This window comes from Poecilia latipinna, unplaced genomic scaffold (genome assembly GCF_001443285.1).
Source record: "Poecilia latipinna isolate Pla-1442-1.1 unplaced genomic scaffold, P_latipinna-1.0 Scaffold49, whole genome shotgun sequence".
In the NCBI taxonomy this organism is placed as follows: Eukaryota; Metazoa; Chordata; class Actinopteri; order Cyprinodontiformes; family Poeciliidae; genus Poecilia; species Poecilia latipinna.
Window position 1 is genome coordinate 122,628 of NW_015112665.1, and position 16,312 is coordinate 138,939.

The 16,312-nt window shown below is 38.2% G+C and overlaps 1 protein-coding gene across 2 annotated transcripts in view; it reads left to right on the forward strand.

The window, feature by feature from the left end:
• The window catches only part of slc45a4a (solute carrier family 45 member 4a), a 56,707-nt gene that overhangs the window by 15,711 nt on the left and 24,684 nt on the right, over nt 1-16,312 (forward strand). For both annotated transcript variants that reach the window (XM_015050463.1, XM_015050471.1), the window contains exon 3: nt 7,303-8,532. In XM_015050463.1, the coding sequence (XP_014905949.1) occupies nt 8,226-8,532 (307 nt within the window). In that variant the 5' untranslated portion in view covers nt 7,303-8,225. The remainder of the gene's footprint in view (nt 1-7,302; nt 8,533-16,312) is intronic.

Sequence of the window (16,312 nt, forward strand, 5' to 3'; positions counted from 1 at the left end):
TTTTTTTTTTTTTTTTTTTAGCCTGCTGGGATCTAAACGAACAGAAAAGTTAAACCACGTGTTGTTTTTCTCTCAACACTAAAACCACTTTGAGCCAAACAAAAAAATGCAGTAGTTGCTTCATTTTACTATTTAATGAGTGTTAGTGGTGAGTCTTAACTCAAAGTTTGACAAATGTTGGATCAGTTCTGCTTATGCTGTTCATGCGACGACAAAAAATGTTTTACTGTTTCTGTGTGTCCACATTACGTCATATTCATAAAAGCTGGTGTAGTGATTCCAGCCCTGCGTTATTAGGAGGCGATTTGTCATTGATGCTGCTGCTGCACGTTGATGCACATGTGCCCCCTCCCCTTCTTCTTGTGCAGTTCTGCACTGCAGCAGTTCGGCACTTTCTGCAACACATCCAGTCTGTTGTTTAACTCTTCCAACGTCCATCCCTCTCTTCCTCTCTTATCCCTGCCATCTGCTTCCCAAAGCTGGGAGTGTGGTTGCTTTCCTCTGGATGTCATCACCTGCAGCGTTCAGATTTCCTTAAACTTCCCTCCTATGTAGCACCGAGCTATGCATGCTTCATGATGAATGCATCCTAAAGCGATGCTTTTAACAAAGACGCCCTCGTAAACATTGTTGTAGCGGCATGTGAACCTGATCCCGAGGTAATCTATATGCTGCTCCATTTGGGTCAGGGCCGCGCCGTTTGTGGCGCGCTCACGTGCCTCAACACCAAAATTCATGTCACCTACAAATAGACACGGTTTTGAACGAGTCGGGTGGCAGAGTTCCTAGAAACACGCTTCACTGATTCAGACACACAAAGGTTGGAGGGGCAGAAAACCAGGCATTGTCTTCAAACCCTGTGACGTTTTCCACTTTCTGTCATGCTACAACCAAAAATGTAAAGAGATTTTGCTGTAATTGTTATGCATAAAGAAGTGGAGGTAAATGTAAATTTTTTTTCCAAAAACTTTTTTCTGAAGTTAAAGCTCTCTTTAGCTTCATACTCGCTGTGTTCCTCGGCCTTCTTATTGTGAATTTACAAAAAGAAAGGCTTGAAAACAGAACATATTTCACTTGGTGAATTCAGTTACTGAGATTTTCAATAATATTCAAATGAATAAAATATGAGTGTGTTTTGCTAAGCGGTAACTTGTCTTTAGAAATAATCTTTTGTCATTAAATTTTTGTTTTTCTGGATGGATTGAGTTCTCTGTGTTTTTCTGCTTGGTTGCATTTTAAATCAATCCAACGCTCCTCTTTAGCAGACCGAGTTGTTGAAAACAACTTTACATTTTCCAGTGTAAATGTATGCAAGCGGAGCCTGTCCTGTGTTTTGTTTTGTTTTTAGCTTTGATACCCTGCAGACCCTCAAAATAAATCAATCAGGAAAAGATGAATCGGGGATCATTTCATATTTGGTGATTCTTAAAAGCAGATAAAGATTCATATTTTGCTGAATAATAAGCATGACATTTGTTTAAAAATAAATCAGGATGTCATTTCCACAGTCTGTTAGACCATTAGCATTTAATGTGTTATCGTAACATGTCAAACCAGTTATGTTGGCCATATTACTGCACAAACCTTTTAAACCAGTTTAATTTGATTTTAAAAGTTGTTTTCTTTGTGGTAGCATCGCTCCTTGGCAATACCTCTTATACCACTTTAAAACCTTTTTATTTTCTCTTAAATTGTGCAACACCTGAAAGAAAATGGATTTATGGGTTAATGAGCAAAGTGGAGGACAGTGGTTACACCCATTTAAAAAGCTCATTTTCCTATTGAATCTCGTTTGTTGTATATTGGATTGCCTGGTTGAAGTTTAAGAAACCAAACAAGTTGGAAATGTAACAATTTATTAACTTAACATAACATATATATTTTTTACCACTTCTGTAGTTGTTTTTCTGTAGATTAATTTTAAATACTTGTCATTTTCTTGTGGTTGCTCCACTACACTTTTTTTTTTTTTAATCCTGTTCATATCGGTTTATATGAATTAAGCATTTTGCAACATAAATTTGGCTGCGTTTTATTTTTCAATGCCTGCAACTTCAACCTCCTCTGACTCAAGTAAGCTCTCATACAACATACTTAAACAAATGTCACCAAAAATGTGCAAAAATCTGAAGTTTAAGACCCAGAATCATTACTCTTAATAACTTAAGTCCGTATAATCGCCTCTTGTGTATAAACCTGACAGATAATGAAGAGAAATTGCGTGGAAACTGAGACGGTACATGCAGTGAGCGAGTCTGAGCTTGCCTTAATGTCATGTTTGTGTGACAGGTAATCTGCTCTGGTACAGGAATAAACACTCACTAAAATAGACCTGTGTGTACGGGCGCTGATCTGAGGAACACAGGAGACGATGCTCTTAATTTGTCCCTCTCCTTGAACTTTACAGACACCTCCTTCACGTACTATCTGTCATAATTATACCCCTCTCATCTCCACCTCTTTTTTTTATACTTGGCTTTAATTTACTGACGTCTGTGAGTCTTTTGCTGCAGTCCTTTACGCCTCTCTACGTGAGGCTGAATTTTGCTGTAGCTAACTGCAAAGGAGCATGAGCTGTAATTGTTTATAAGTTGAGCTCATGTTACCCGAACTTAAAGAAATAATAAGAGATCTGGAAGTAGAGCTGCATAAATCGGTAAAATCAGATCACATTCTCTACTTTATGTTGTATTAAAAGAAAAAGAAATGATGGGAAAATGCCTTTAGTTGTCAAATCAGATAAAATTAGATTGAAAAATCAATTATTCTAATAATTTATTAAAATTGACATTTCTCAATGTAAAGAAATAATATCAAAGTAAATACATTTAATTTATAATCAATAAATATTTTATAAAAACCATAAAGAACTAGAGCAGCATAATAAAATATTAAATTAATAAAAGTTAGAGACTCAAAATAAAAATAGTCCTACATTTTTAATCAAATTTAAAAATGGATTAAATAAAAGGATACAATGAATAACAAAACATATTAAGCAAAAACTAAACCCCCAAAATAACATTTAAAAATATGTAAATGAAAGTAAAATTCTATATAATTTATCCAGAAATTTAGAATAAATACATAGTAAAATAGTATAAAAATATTATTGGAATTGAAAAAAGAACAAAGTAAATGTTCTTAAAACTCAAATAAATTAGAACAATAGATAATTGTCCTTCATGTTTTTAGTTGTTTTTGCTTTTATTCTAGATAGTTAAAAGTAATAGCCATTTCATGCAAAACACAAAAAAACTGTTTTCCCTCTCAGATAAATGTGACAAACTTTTCCAGCTAATTAAAGGAAAGAGACTCATAACTTTCTGGTTTTGAAGCTGCCACTTAAACATGTTGAGAAGTCGTTTGTTTTTTTTGACTACACCCATCTTCAAACTCTGACTTTGCTTTCATTTCTGGCGTTTGTCTTTGATTAAATCACTGGATCCCGTAAAGTTATCTTTTTGTGAGAACTGGCTTGCGTGTGGAGACAAGCACACTCACCTGCTGGTTGAAGTTCAAATGTGGCAGGGCGACATTTTACAGTGACACACATGATGAGTTTCACAATAAAAACATGGCAACACTTAGCCACTCGTTTCAATTCAGCACTTCTAATGGGGAAAAAACAAAAACACTGAAGCATGATAATCACAAAAGAGTTATAGGAATGTAATCTGGGTCACAGAGAGTGACGGAAGTCTGCATGAGAAAAACAAACATGAGGACAATCGAGGCTTATCGCAACAGACTGCTGTATTTACCTACAATCATATATCTTCAATGCTGCAACTCCTCAATAAAAGCCAGATTTATGACATTTCTCCTGGCTGAGCTGTGAATCCCCACAGCTTCTCCTGAGTTACCATGGGTGTGTCGACTGATTCTCTGATGAAGGCTGATGGACTGAGCAGTGCTCTTGCGAGATATTCAAAGCTCTGAAAATTATTTGGAAGCCTCCACATGCCCCTTAAGCTTGCGCCAGCTTGGTAAACATGACAATAAAAGGCTCATAAGTGGAGTAGCTGTTGCATCTCCACCCTGCTTGGATCTTCTTATGATTCCCAGCTTAACCGCTTAATGCTTGTTGTCATATTTGGAGGTTGGGTAAGATCTCAGCATTGAATCTGTGGGTGCTTGTTTGTAATTCTCTATTTTAGGAATGAAGATGACCTATTATACTTCCTTTAAGCGTTTGGGATAGGTCTGTGGACTACGAATAACACGTTCATTATGTTTTTTGCACAATCGTTCTTTGATAATGAGATGTTAGTCTGCTCAGTTCTGCCTATTTTGAGCTCCTTTCAGAATGAGATGTTTCAGGACCTCTTGCCACTTCAAATCTAAATAAGTTGCTGTTAGACCCCCAGCTCAACATTTACACTCATAGATGCAAAACTATACAACCACACATTTTTGGAAAGCAGAAGTGGAGCCTCCCACACAACCAACAAGAATGCAACAAAGTGGTTTCTGGATCGTAAGGCAACAACAAAACACTTGTCTTTTCCAGCAGCCATTGTTTTACATGGATTAGTAAAACTAGCTGACCAAAAGGGCTGGAGCTCAGCTTGGGTTGCTAGGTGACAGACGGAACAACACTGGGGTTGCTAGGTGATGGGGAGAGCCTGCTGATTTGTGACGTTGTATTTGGAAAGTTTTAGAAACGCCTCATATTCCAGATGCCAAAAATCATCAACTTATCTCCAAAAACCAGCTTGGTGGGTTTTCTAAGCACTCAGTCTGAACCAGCAGAAACCCGAATGGAAGTACAAAAAAATTAGCAAAATGTGAATTTTGGATAATGGATCCCCTTTAACAATTAACAAAGTGTGTTTTTGCCGTGTATGGATATGAGTGTTTGAAGTGTGCAGGCTTGTTATGTAATCAACTGGGGTGTGTGGGGTCAGGTGAGGAGGAGCGTCTGTTTATGCGCGCTAAAACATTCATGACCATCTTCAGCGAGTCATAAATGTTAATGGCGACATGTGAGAACGCTGAATAATGGAGAGTAGAGGAACGAGGGGAAAAACCTCCATCTTCATCCATCTGTCGATCTCATCTCTCGGTTTGCTGGTCTTCCTTTTCCCTCTGACCTCTGCATCGTTACTTATTCCTCCCACTCTCCACATTCAAAGCCTCCTTTCCCTCCCTTTCTTTCATTTAGTTCTTTGTTTTGCTCAGAGGCCTGATGAAACTCATAAAGCTGTTGATGTGTGTGTGATGAAACATGTTTTCTCTGTGGGATTCATCCCAAAGAGACAAAAACACTCAGTGGGATTCAACGCTGTTAGAAACCTCCTCGCAGACTGTTTATCTGCCTTTCTCTGTGAAGCATATTAATAGCTGAAGGCCTTCCTTCCTTCCCTCACTTATACACTTTTTTATCTTTTTTTTTTACTGTGCTCATATCTGTCGTTTTATTTTAGCTCCACACACAAGCCCTCTGTCCCAAACAGTTGCTCAGTCTGACGACGCTTCAGGTCGTCTACCACGTTGCATTCCTTCATCCTTTCTGTCCAGTTTCAAAGACTGTCCGAGTGTCTGCGAGGATGAATCATGTGCTTAGACTAATTAAAAAAATGGACTCTTTTCAAAGGAGAGAAGACATGAGTGTGTGTGTCTCTTGTGGTATCTGTCTGCAGGCTGTCTCAAACAGCTCAAACTTACAATTGAGGTTTGCTGCGTCTAAATACTGGTGTACACATTAGTTTTATTCATTTTGTTTTGAATATTGTTTTTCAGCCCCTAGCTCAGAACCAAAAAGGTACTTTGTGTACTCGCAACCTTAAATTTGCTAAAGAAAAATGTCTCCGTTAAAAATATCCACAACACTTTAATTAGGTGTTTGTTAGTTTTTTCCCTTTTCTGCAGCCTTTTTTTTGGTAATGCAAAACTTATTCACAGGTTTACATACACTGTTTTCTTTGCATTTAAACAATTTGCTCAAATGACGATGTATCTCTGTATAAAGTGCCTCCAACATTTTATACACATGATTTATACTCCATGATATCATGTGACATCATGGAGAAAAAAGAAATCAGGATGAGAACTCGGCTTTATTACTTTGCATGATTTGATCTGCAGATGGATGCAAGTGAAAACAGCATGAAAACATTAATGTTTTGGTGAATCGCATTGCCACTTTGTGTGGTATTGCATCTCATATGTGACCCAAGTTGTATTGTTCCACGTTACAATGCATCTATTTTGTGTCACGGTGCATCCTGTCCTATCATTTTCCAGTGAATGGCTGGTTTTCGTAGCCGTTTGGTATCACAACTGAAAGCCAAAATCTGAAATCTGCGTATACTTGAAGCTCCCTCTAAATACCCTTAGAACTGCCTGTTTTAATAGTTCAAACACCAAATATACCTTAATATTCACTAATTATAGTGGAAAACGTCTTAGCACTACCACAGAAGCTAAATTTCACGATCTTCCTCATCTCTGGAGGGAACAGCCAATCAGCAGAAGGGGAAAATAAATGCCGCTCCTGGATTGGCTGATTATCAAATGCCAACCAATAGCATGTCAAGTAGAACTGTATCCAGGTGTTTCAATTCCCCAAGCTGCGATTTCTTCCAAATATTTTAGAAGTGCTCTCTGAAAAAATAAGCACATTTTCCGCAGATAATTTGGAGTCTCGTTCCACAGGAAAATGCGTGAACGCTGATCTGCGAATACGCCAGTATTCCACTATATTTACCTAAGGCTGAACGATATGGCTGAAAAACGCATCACGAATATAAACATTTCACTTCAGCTGATATCAATAATTATTATTGATTAGTTTTTTGTTTTAAATATCTGAAATACTGCCATACTGGTGGTTTGAGCTTTCCTATTTTCTCTAGTTTTCACTCCTCTCCATTTTTTATTTATTTATTTATTTATTATTATTATTTCTAAGTAGTTGTGAGTCATACTGTCACAACCTGAAACTACTTCTGCGCCAGTTACTCAGCGAGTTGTTGCTAGGAAACCAAAGAGTGAGTGAGCTAGTTGTTGCTAGGTAACCAAAGAGTGAGTGAGTGAGTGAGTTGATTCCACCAACTTTGCTTAACTTGTTGTGAGAGGTTAGCTAAAGTCTTTCCTCTGCCTACATCCCCCAGAATGCTGTGCAGTTCTGGACTGGAGTTTGGTGAATATTCTATATATTGAATATTCTGTCAGATGTATTAACTATTGTGTTCTCGCTTCTTTTATTTTTATTTCCGTGCTGTTATTGTCATGCCTAAAGCAATAATTATTTTTTTTTTGGAGTCCTGATGTTCTGATTTGTGCTTCTTTCTCCAGATTAATCAGCCAATCGATGGGGATTTTCGCAGGAGCTCCGCCCGCCATCGCCACCCGCCCTTCTCCCCCCTCCCACTGCAGCCTGTCGCCCGTCCCCACCCACACCATCATCCAGCCCCCCAGACACAAAATGACTCTGGAGCTCACCGAATGGTCTTCTATATGGATTTTTACTGCTTGTAATAGACAGTAAAGCAAAACAAAGCCGCAAACCTCAATGACAAAAAAGCCATAAACACCCTATGCACCCACACACACACATCCACACACTCACGCACACTCGCACACAACACATGCAAACACTGGCATACCAACAAACCAAATAAATGTTCAAGCAGCATCTCACACACGTCCCAAGCCAACACAAAGAAGGAAACGCACAAAGCCGCTCTTGGAATGTGCCACTCACTCTTCCAGTGAAATACAACTGCTCACTTATTTTTGGGGGATTTTGTACAAGCCTCAGAAAGCCGATTTGCATTTTTTAACTGGGAGGAAAACAAGAAGGATTTAATTTGAAGTTGCAGATTTTTTTTTTGTTTCTTTTTTTTTTTTGGGAGGACAACTTGTTTGGGGCACAAGTGGTTGCAGATTTCTTTTTGGCTTTCTCCTCTTTTAGATCGAAGAAAATTATTGGTAGATTGAGAATTTGTAGCTTATTCTCCAGTTATTTAAAAATTGTAGGCATTTTCTTTTAACTAGAACATTTTGTTGTTGAATACTTACAGGTCAGTCTGTTACATCCACTGGTTGCAGTTTGTAGCTTGAGAAAATTTGAGCTTTAAGAAACTTGCTGTCAGTTTAAAATAAGCTGCAACAAACTTGATACAACAAGTTTGTGTTTACCTTTAGGAGGAGTTGCAAAATATTCAGTGCTTTTTTTTTTTTTTTTGCGTTAGAAGGGGAGTTTTCTTGTTGCGTGCATGCCCTCCACCATGCCTCCGCAGAACACAGAGGCTGACACCATGCAGGTCGGATCTCTGGTTGGCGGAATCGGCGCCAAGAAATCCAGCGCATCGGGCCCGGAGGAGGAAAAAGCAGGAGCAGGCGGCGAGGCGGATGGATTGGGGGGCGAAGGAGGAGGCAAAGGAGGGGAGGAGTCGGCAAGCGAGGGGTCCATCGAAGGTATACCCTTGAAGAGATGGGTGATGCACGGCGCAGTGATGTTTGGTCGAGAGTTCTGCTACGCCATGGAGACGGCACTGGTGACACCTGTGCTGCTGCAGATAGGTAAGTTGTTTCTAGACTTTTTCAGTCTAAAATATTCTCTTTCAGCTCTTATTTCTACAGGGTGGGCCATAGGTTTCCATACATAGAAAAAATAAACAATTTATATTGGACATTTTATTTTTGTGGGACTCTGTGTGTAATCGTTGCACGTCTTGGACCGCTGAGTGGTTGATCTGAAAGGTTTCCAGTTTTCGTCTGTGATGCTCGTTCACACATGACTTTAACGTTAACTTCTGTTAAAGTTTCGTGCAACCATGCGGCAAACGCATCTTCTTGGATATCTGAAATATAAATATACATTTTACATTCTCCTATGCATGGAAACTTATGGCCCACCCTGTATATTGAAGCACCTGTTGGTTTTAGAGCCCCCAACATTCTGCAAACATCCATTGGATTTTATTTTTTAAAATGTTTGGCATCACAATTGCATACTCCTATGCCTATAAAACTACCTTTTAACTCCTTTTTTCCCCCATAAGAGGCAAAAATAATCTGTTGATTGTGGCTCCTGCTACAGACTTGAGATAAAACTGTAACTTTTCTGTAAGTTAAAGCCAGGAGGAGGGTCTTAGTGTTGTTAATCATGCTTGTGTACATGCCGGTCATTGTACCAATGGCGGGGAAACAATTTACCGCCATCATCAGTGGCTATGCTAACTAGCCTGAGCATTGACAACAGGCTCTGGGAAACGGAGGATGTGAGCAGTGCGTACATGAGCTTTACTGACACCGCTAAGACCCTCCTCCTTGCTCTGATTGGTTGTTTCTGTCCAGGAACAGTATATGTCTGTCGCATGATCTGCTGTCACAAAATAGTGACAGTCTTATCAAATATGTAAAAAAAAAACAACAACAAAAAAAACAACAACTGCAGCATGAAACATTATAAAATTCATGCGGTCCAGTTTGGTAGAAAAATTTACTAGGAGTTACTACTGTATCCTCCTTTTGTGTCCATGCTATCATATCTTAGCCTTTTCTTCCTCACAAATTGTTGGTTTTGGAGCCACCTACATATTTAAAACAGAATAGTCGTCATAGATTTCATCTGCAAGATCCAGTGTGTTTTACTTTACTACTGTGTGAGTCAGTGTTGCGTCGCCAGGCGACATCTTGAAAGATTTCAGTCGAGTTTGTAACCTGACTGAGTTTTAGTTTTATTTGGGAAAACATCCAAATCTTCCAGAAGCTAAAACAGGGATTACAAGTTGCCATCATACAATCACAGAAACTTCTGACTCAGAAGAAAAACTATTTCGCATATTTTTCACTCGTCTATCCGCATGAATGACAGTTTTCTTTGTATACTTCCACAATTTTTTGGTTCTAATAGGAAAACATGATCCATATATGCTGAAACATAGCTGCTTTATTTCTTGATGACTATTTAAAGTAAGTCAAGGCGTCTAAAGTGACCATTATCCCACCACTTTGCTTGGACCTAGTTCCTCCTGCGGATTATTTGCCATGTTCTCTGACTCACTGTTTACATAAATAAAGGTGTGTATTCAGGAACAAAGCCTACTTTACATTAGTAAATATTTTATTTGGGACTCTCTAAAACCAATGCAGAAAGAATCAAAGCCTTCACTGGAGCCACGTCTGACATGAAAATTGATGAAATTACTGGTAATATGAGTGGAAAAGTGGTGACGAATCAGTTAGAAACTGTCATAATCTGATTTGTAGTTGATGGCGTGTCCCTCTTGCTGCTTCCTTTCAGTGCCTGCCCTCTCTAAATGCCTTCTCCTCCCTCAGTGACCCCATCTGATCTCATACCTTACATAACTAAGAAGCCATTTATAGGGAAGCCGGTCTGGCCCCCCAAAGTGGGCCGATGGAGACAACGAGGCTTAAACACGCCTGGATGTTGTTCAGGGTGAAGGAAAGTTATTGAAAGCTAGAATTATGTGTAATTATTTCCTCTAGAATAATTACCTGGCATGTGTAAATGAATTTATGTTGTGTTTGTGGCATTAAGCTGAAACAATTTGTGTAATTCATATCAGTGTAACGCCGTTTCAGGCCAGCATGCTGTGGATTCAGACAGCTGCATGCTTTTGTTCTAATTTTAACCCTGATTTAGCTGCCTTAGCCTATTTTTTCAGACCAGGACACATCTGAACCCTTCTTAGTAAAATTTGAAATAGCTGTGAGGTACAAATTGTACCGATTAATCCCCTGAAATAAACAAATCTGAATCAGACAGAGTTTTGACTCTGTCTCAGATCTATCACTAAAGAAAGAAAACTAGTTGAGCTGTTTTTTTCATGCCAGGGTATCCAGTTGACATTTTATTTTGAAGAGCATTTCACCGCGTTTTAGATGAATGTAATTGCAATTATGAATTCTTAATCCTCCAATTCAGGACTATTGAGTTTAAAGAATCCAGAGGATTTGTGTTAATTACTAGACTGTTGCAGCTTGTTTCCGCTTATGTCAGACTGTAGGAAAGTTCTTGCCTTCTTATGTGGAAGGTTTCAGGATATTTCAGTGTTTTTTAAGTCAGTTTTTCATAATAGATGGCAGTGAAAACATGTCGGTTTGGAAAATAAGGTAGTAATTGTCATTATAATCGCAATATTAGTGTGTGCAATAATGCTTGGAGTGCAGTGATGCTTGTCAGATATACTTCAAGTGTCATGAACTTCCGTTTCACATGCTACTGTGATATTTAGCCGGTTGGAGAGAGTCTCACAGCAGCAGATGGTCACATAGCGACGGGCACTTATTGTATTATTTATTGTTATCATGAACATTTTCTTACTATGATAAATATTTTGATTCATCAAGATAATAATAAATGTCATTCAATGATACTTAAAAAAAAAAAAAACTGGCAGCGTTTTCAGAAATTTTATTTTTTCTTACTGTTTAGTCCACTTTTGGTTGCATGAAAGCAACAATAAAAATCAATAAATTTGAATATATTATTATTGATAGTTTCTTAAAAAAGAAATCAAAGAGTTTGTAAATAGTTTGGCATTGTCACTGTTTTGGTTGTCACAATAAATGCCACATGAAATTTTAAATGCTATTGCCCGCCATTAGATCACTTTCTCTGATGAAAGAGCGAGGAAAGAAGAAATTCTAAATATATCGCCACTGATATTGTCATCATTGCGATATTTGCAAATATTATCACAATCTCTAAACTTCCTGATACCACGCAGCCCTAAAAGTCATGGAGGACTCAGCTGACTGCTCTGTTAGCTGCTTCCTGCAGAGACGGTGATGACTGCTCATCAAACTAAATTAAAAGAAAGTGCAGCTAAGACTAGTGATATTTTGAGGAAAACGTATAAAAATTGACTCTTGTGCATTGTTATCCACTGCTAACATCTTCATTTTACTCCTTATTGGTGTCACGGATGCATTATTAAAGATTGATGTAACTTGTCACCTCAAGCTTATTTCTGTTGACCAACCACAATGGAAGGGGAAAAAATGCCGCTACAGACTAAAATATCCCCTCCAAACACAGTGTTGTAAAGTGTTGACAGGACCATTGTGGCAGAGTTGAAAAACTGCTGACAGGACAAACAAGGTGTCAGCAATGCAGAAGCACTTGGAGGGAAAAATATTGTTCAGCGTTGGGGTTTGTTAGGAAGTGTTTTCATGTTTTCTCTCTTTAACTATTTATTTTCTTTGCATTTAACTTCTAGATCTACACAAACATTTATAAGCCGCTTATATTTTATGTTTTTACCGTACTCTGACCAATCACTAAAAACAATCCACACTGAGGCACAAACTCTACATTTTAGGACAATAAAAGTACCGTACTATGAGTAAATGCTCTCTGTAGTTGCTGGAATTAGCTGGATAGACGCTGAGCTGGTTGGTTGGTTCACCCAGAGTTAAACTTTTGTGTCGGTGTGTGTAACCCCTCAACACAAAGGTCAGGGGAACGGAGTGTGTGCAGGAGCCTCGGCTTCATGAAGGAGCCCTTATTTACACGGGGGACAGAAACGAGTAGGAGCTTCTACCCTACAAGGTCCTGTGTGGGAAGCTCTCTGCTGTTCACATTCATGCACACAGACGTTTTCCTCAAAGCTAGGAGAAAAAGCGAATGCTGAAATCATCAGCTCCTTTCAGAAGGAGCCGTTTGTCGAGCTGTTGGTGTTAAGTGATTCAGTACAAGCTTTGCATGAACCTTTTTCTAATTCCAAACGTATCCCATCATGCCTTGATGTCTGCATTGTATTGTTTTGTATTTAATATTTGACACTTACTGTAGCTAAGAAATGCTTTTTTTTTTTGTACTTTTTTTCCTATAATTTACATCTTTTCCTCTCAGAAAACGACATACTAAAATAGTGGAAGATAAAAAAGGGTTCAATTAGATTATATTCCAATAACTTAACACTTGGATATGACCAAAAAATAGCTGAATTTCTGCAGTTTTGTCCGAAATTTAAATGTTTTAACTGTTAAAGTTTTTTTTTTATTTTACTTGCAGTGACTTGTGATTTATTTGCGTTAGGCCTCAGATTTAAACTACCGTCTGTAGGAACTCTACCCAGTGAGATGAGAGGGAGACGGTGGTGCAAATGGGGAGGAGGTGATGGAAAGGGACAGTGTGCTGCGTTGCTCCCTTAAGGATGGGCCATTACATAAGAGTCCTGAGCACAGAGCCCAAAAGCAGATCCAGAAAGAATCTGATGAAGGGAAACTGAAGACAAATTATGGGGAAAAACTGACAAAACTATGATCTGTGACAGAATTTTAATTATGTTAAAATTACTTTTAAAGAAGTTGAGGGACTGTGTCAACATCTGCTTCAGAGATGAGACTGAATCTAAAGAAACGTTGCAGAAAGTAGGATTGAACGTTGACTGACTTATGATTTTAGCTTTCTTTTTCTAAACGGTAATATGGAAAGTAGAAAAACCTCCATATAAAGTTGAAAACTAGAAAGAAATGTAACATTTTATATGATGGTGTGTGCATAGGAACGTCATGAGACTGTCATAAACATGAAGGAGTTTTCATGAATGTCTACGACTGTTGTTTGATAAATAATGACACTTTTAATGCAAAGGTGCACTAAAAGTTGCATTGAAAGCTCATTAAAAGTGTCAACTTTGCGTTACAATTGTCATTATTTACCAAATGACACTTCATGACAACAGTTATAGACATTCATAAACACTCCTTCATGTTTGTGACAGAGTTATTATGCACACACCTTAAGTGTTACCAGAACGGTTCTGGATGCATCATTGCATAGGTAAATTTATCTTTCAAACACTAAAAACAAAAAAAAGTACTTTAATTTGCTCTAAAGTTATTTTTCTAGAAAAAAAAAAAGAAATTGCATAGAAAAATTTACATAAATGCTTCAAGCACTTGGTTCAGAATCAGTTGTTTTCCTTTCTTACCTGACCTGTTTTGGATGAATTTTGGCTTTAGTGATGCACCAAAACACTGCAGACCTGGCAGACGGACAACATTTTTAGCCTTCTTTGCTTTTCCAGAAGAGATTACTACAGGAAACGTCCTTGTGCTCAGAGTGGACGTTCGCCTGGAAGGAGCAGCTGATTATATTAAAGTGTTTCCTTCTCTCCTTTAATGGAATTCAACATAATCATTTAATGCTTAGTCTCTGATGTAATTTAATCACTTTGGCAGATCGTCATTGTGCCAGCCAGTTTACTTTATTTTACTTTACTTGGCGACAACCTCAAGCAGTTTCTCTTCTCTACCCTGCACATTCGCAGCGATGCCAGACTTCTTTTTATAAGTTGACCCCATTCCAGCCTCTAGTTTCTTACGTATCGTAGTAGCTAAAACATAGTGTGTCATATTAGCTGTTACCCTTTTAAAGATTTCCAAAATACACCACACCGTTCTGCTTTATCGTGGAAAATCAGCTTGATCTTGCATTGTTTATACTTGCATGCCAGGTAACCTAATCCGCTTGAGGGATCCCGTCCCATTGGCGGGCCTAATCCAGTGGATGACCTTGGAGACGGGGTTATATAAATGACTGGCTTGATGTCACGGGGACTAATCACCATAATCTGACCAAATCGTTCATCGAAGTGGAAGGACTACGGCGGAGACGGTGGTCAAACCTACAAAAAATGCATCTTTTCATGCTTTAGTGAAATGAAAAAACGAGGATATAAAATGTAGGAAACGACGTTTCTATAGGGAAAGATTGAGAGCAAGTTTCTCGCCGTGTGAATTTTGTTCTTGGCGCTTTTAGCAGCAATCCTGGTTATCTCACACGTTCTGTCAACTCGGGTAAAGGAACCGATCAGTTTATCACTCAGGCGGTTATTTAAAGCTTTCTATTAGTAGGTCCACTCCAGTGAGTTTGCCTTCTCACGTAGTCAGCACTGACGTGCATTGGATTGCAGCAGTAGTAATTAAGACAAGAAATGTTTGCAAACTAGAACTGCAGCCAAATCGGGGCCAAATCAGGAACATGAATGCTCTTAAAGGGCCGGTTGTGCCAGAATGTGTTGATAAAACCTGATCACAAACTGTTCTAATATCAATGAATTATTAAAATTAAATAATACTGAACATCTTTTCTGTCCCTCCAGGATTGCTTGATTCTTTTTGTGATTTTTTTTTTTACAATAAAACTCAAAGTGTTTGTGAGACTAATTTGGGAATATTTGCGATATTTTAGCTTATTTATGATGGTAAATGCAACTTTTTATTACTCGCTGTATAGATCGTAGACTATAATCTGACATCAATTAAGGCTGAGGCAGCTGTTTGGTATAATAGGAAAGTTTTTGACAATTTCTGAGAAAAATCTGCAGCAAACTCCCAATTATGTATTAATGCAAAAAGATGCGGGGATTTGTTGATTTTGCGTGAATTTTCACAATAATTCTCGAGAAACTGGAGGGACTGGATTGATATAATTTGGCAGTAAACACGTACGAACTGGATTGATTTGATTGATAACATAACATTTAAACACATTTAGTGTTTAGTCTAGAATCTAGAGGGCCACATAAACAGCTGTGGCGGGCCGGACTTTGCCCGCGGACCTCGAGTTTGACACGTGGCTTACAAGTAGATTTTTTTTTCTCCCTTTCTTTTTCCTAGAAGTAATTATAAATGACCTTTCATTTCAACCGTCCCTTGTAGGGGTTGACCTAGATTCAAAAATGTCTTCATAAGCAACAAATTCAACTAATTGATTAAATCGATTCATTACATCTGAATTGCCGGTTTCTACGCGTTGTGTAAAAGGTTCGTCAGGGCTGCAGCACAGTTGAATTGTGGGTTGTTTGTGTTTTTGAAAAGCCAAGTCATCACTCGTAAGGCAAAACAATGTTCTCTGCCCTCATAAGACTCGCATGTTTTTTTCCATGAAGTAGGCGGTAAACTAGTTTAAATATGTGAGGAATGCTAAACTGGATATGTGTGTTTATGTGCTATCATGTCAGCATGTTGTTTCTCACCCCTGCCTGTCAAACTAGGTGAAATCAATGAAAAACAAAATGAGGTTTCAAGTTATGACGAGGGACAAAATCTAGGAAGAAAATTATTTTTCACTGCTTTTTGTTCCTGTAAAACCAGAGTTTGAGTTTTATCCAAACAGGATAATTAAGTACAACATGCATCAGGTGAACAGCAACAGCTGCGTTTCCATTACAAGTGTGTGCAAAAAAATTTTTTTTTTGACATTCTGATAATGTAAAAAATTAAATCCATTAAATAAGAATGCAATTAAAATCATGGATGTCAACACTCACTCTGGAAAACGGCAAGAGGCCACTTGAAACGATCAGTTTCTCTGATTTTA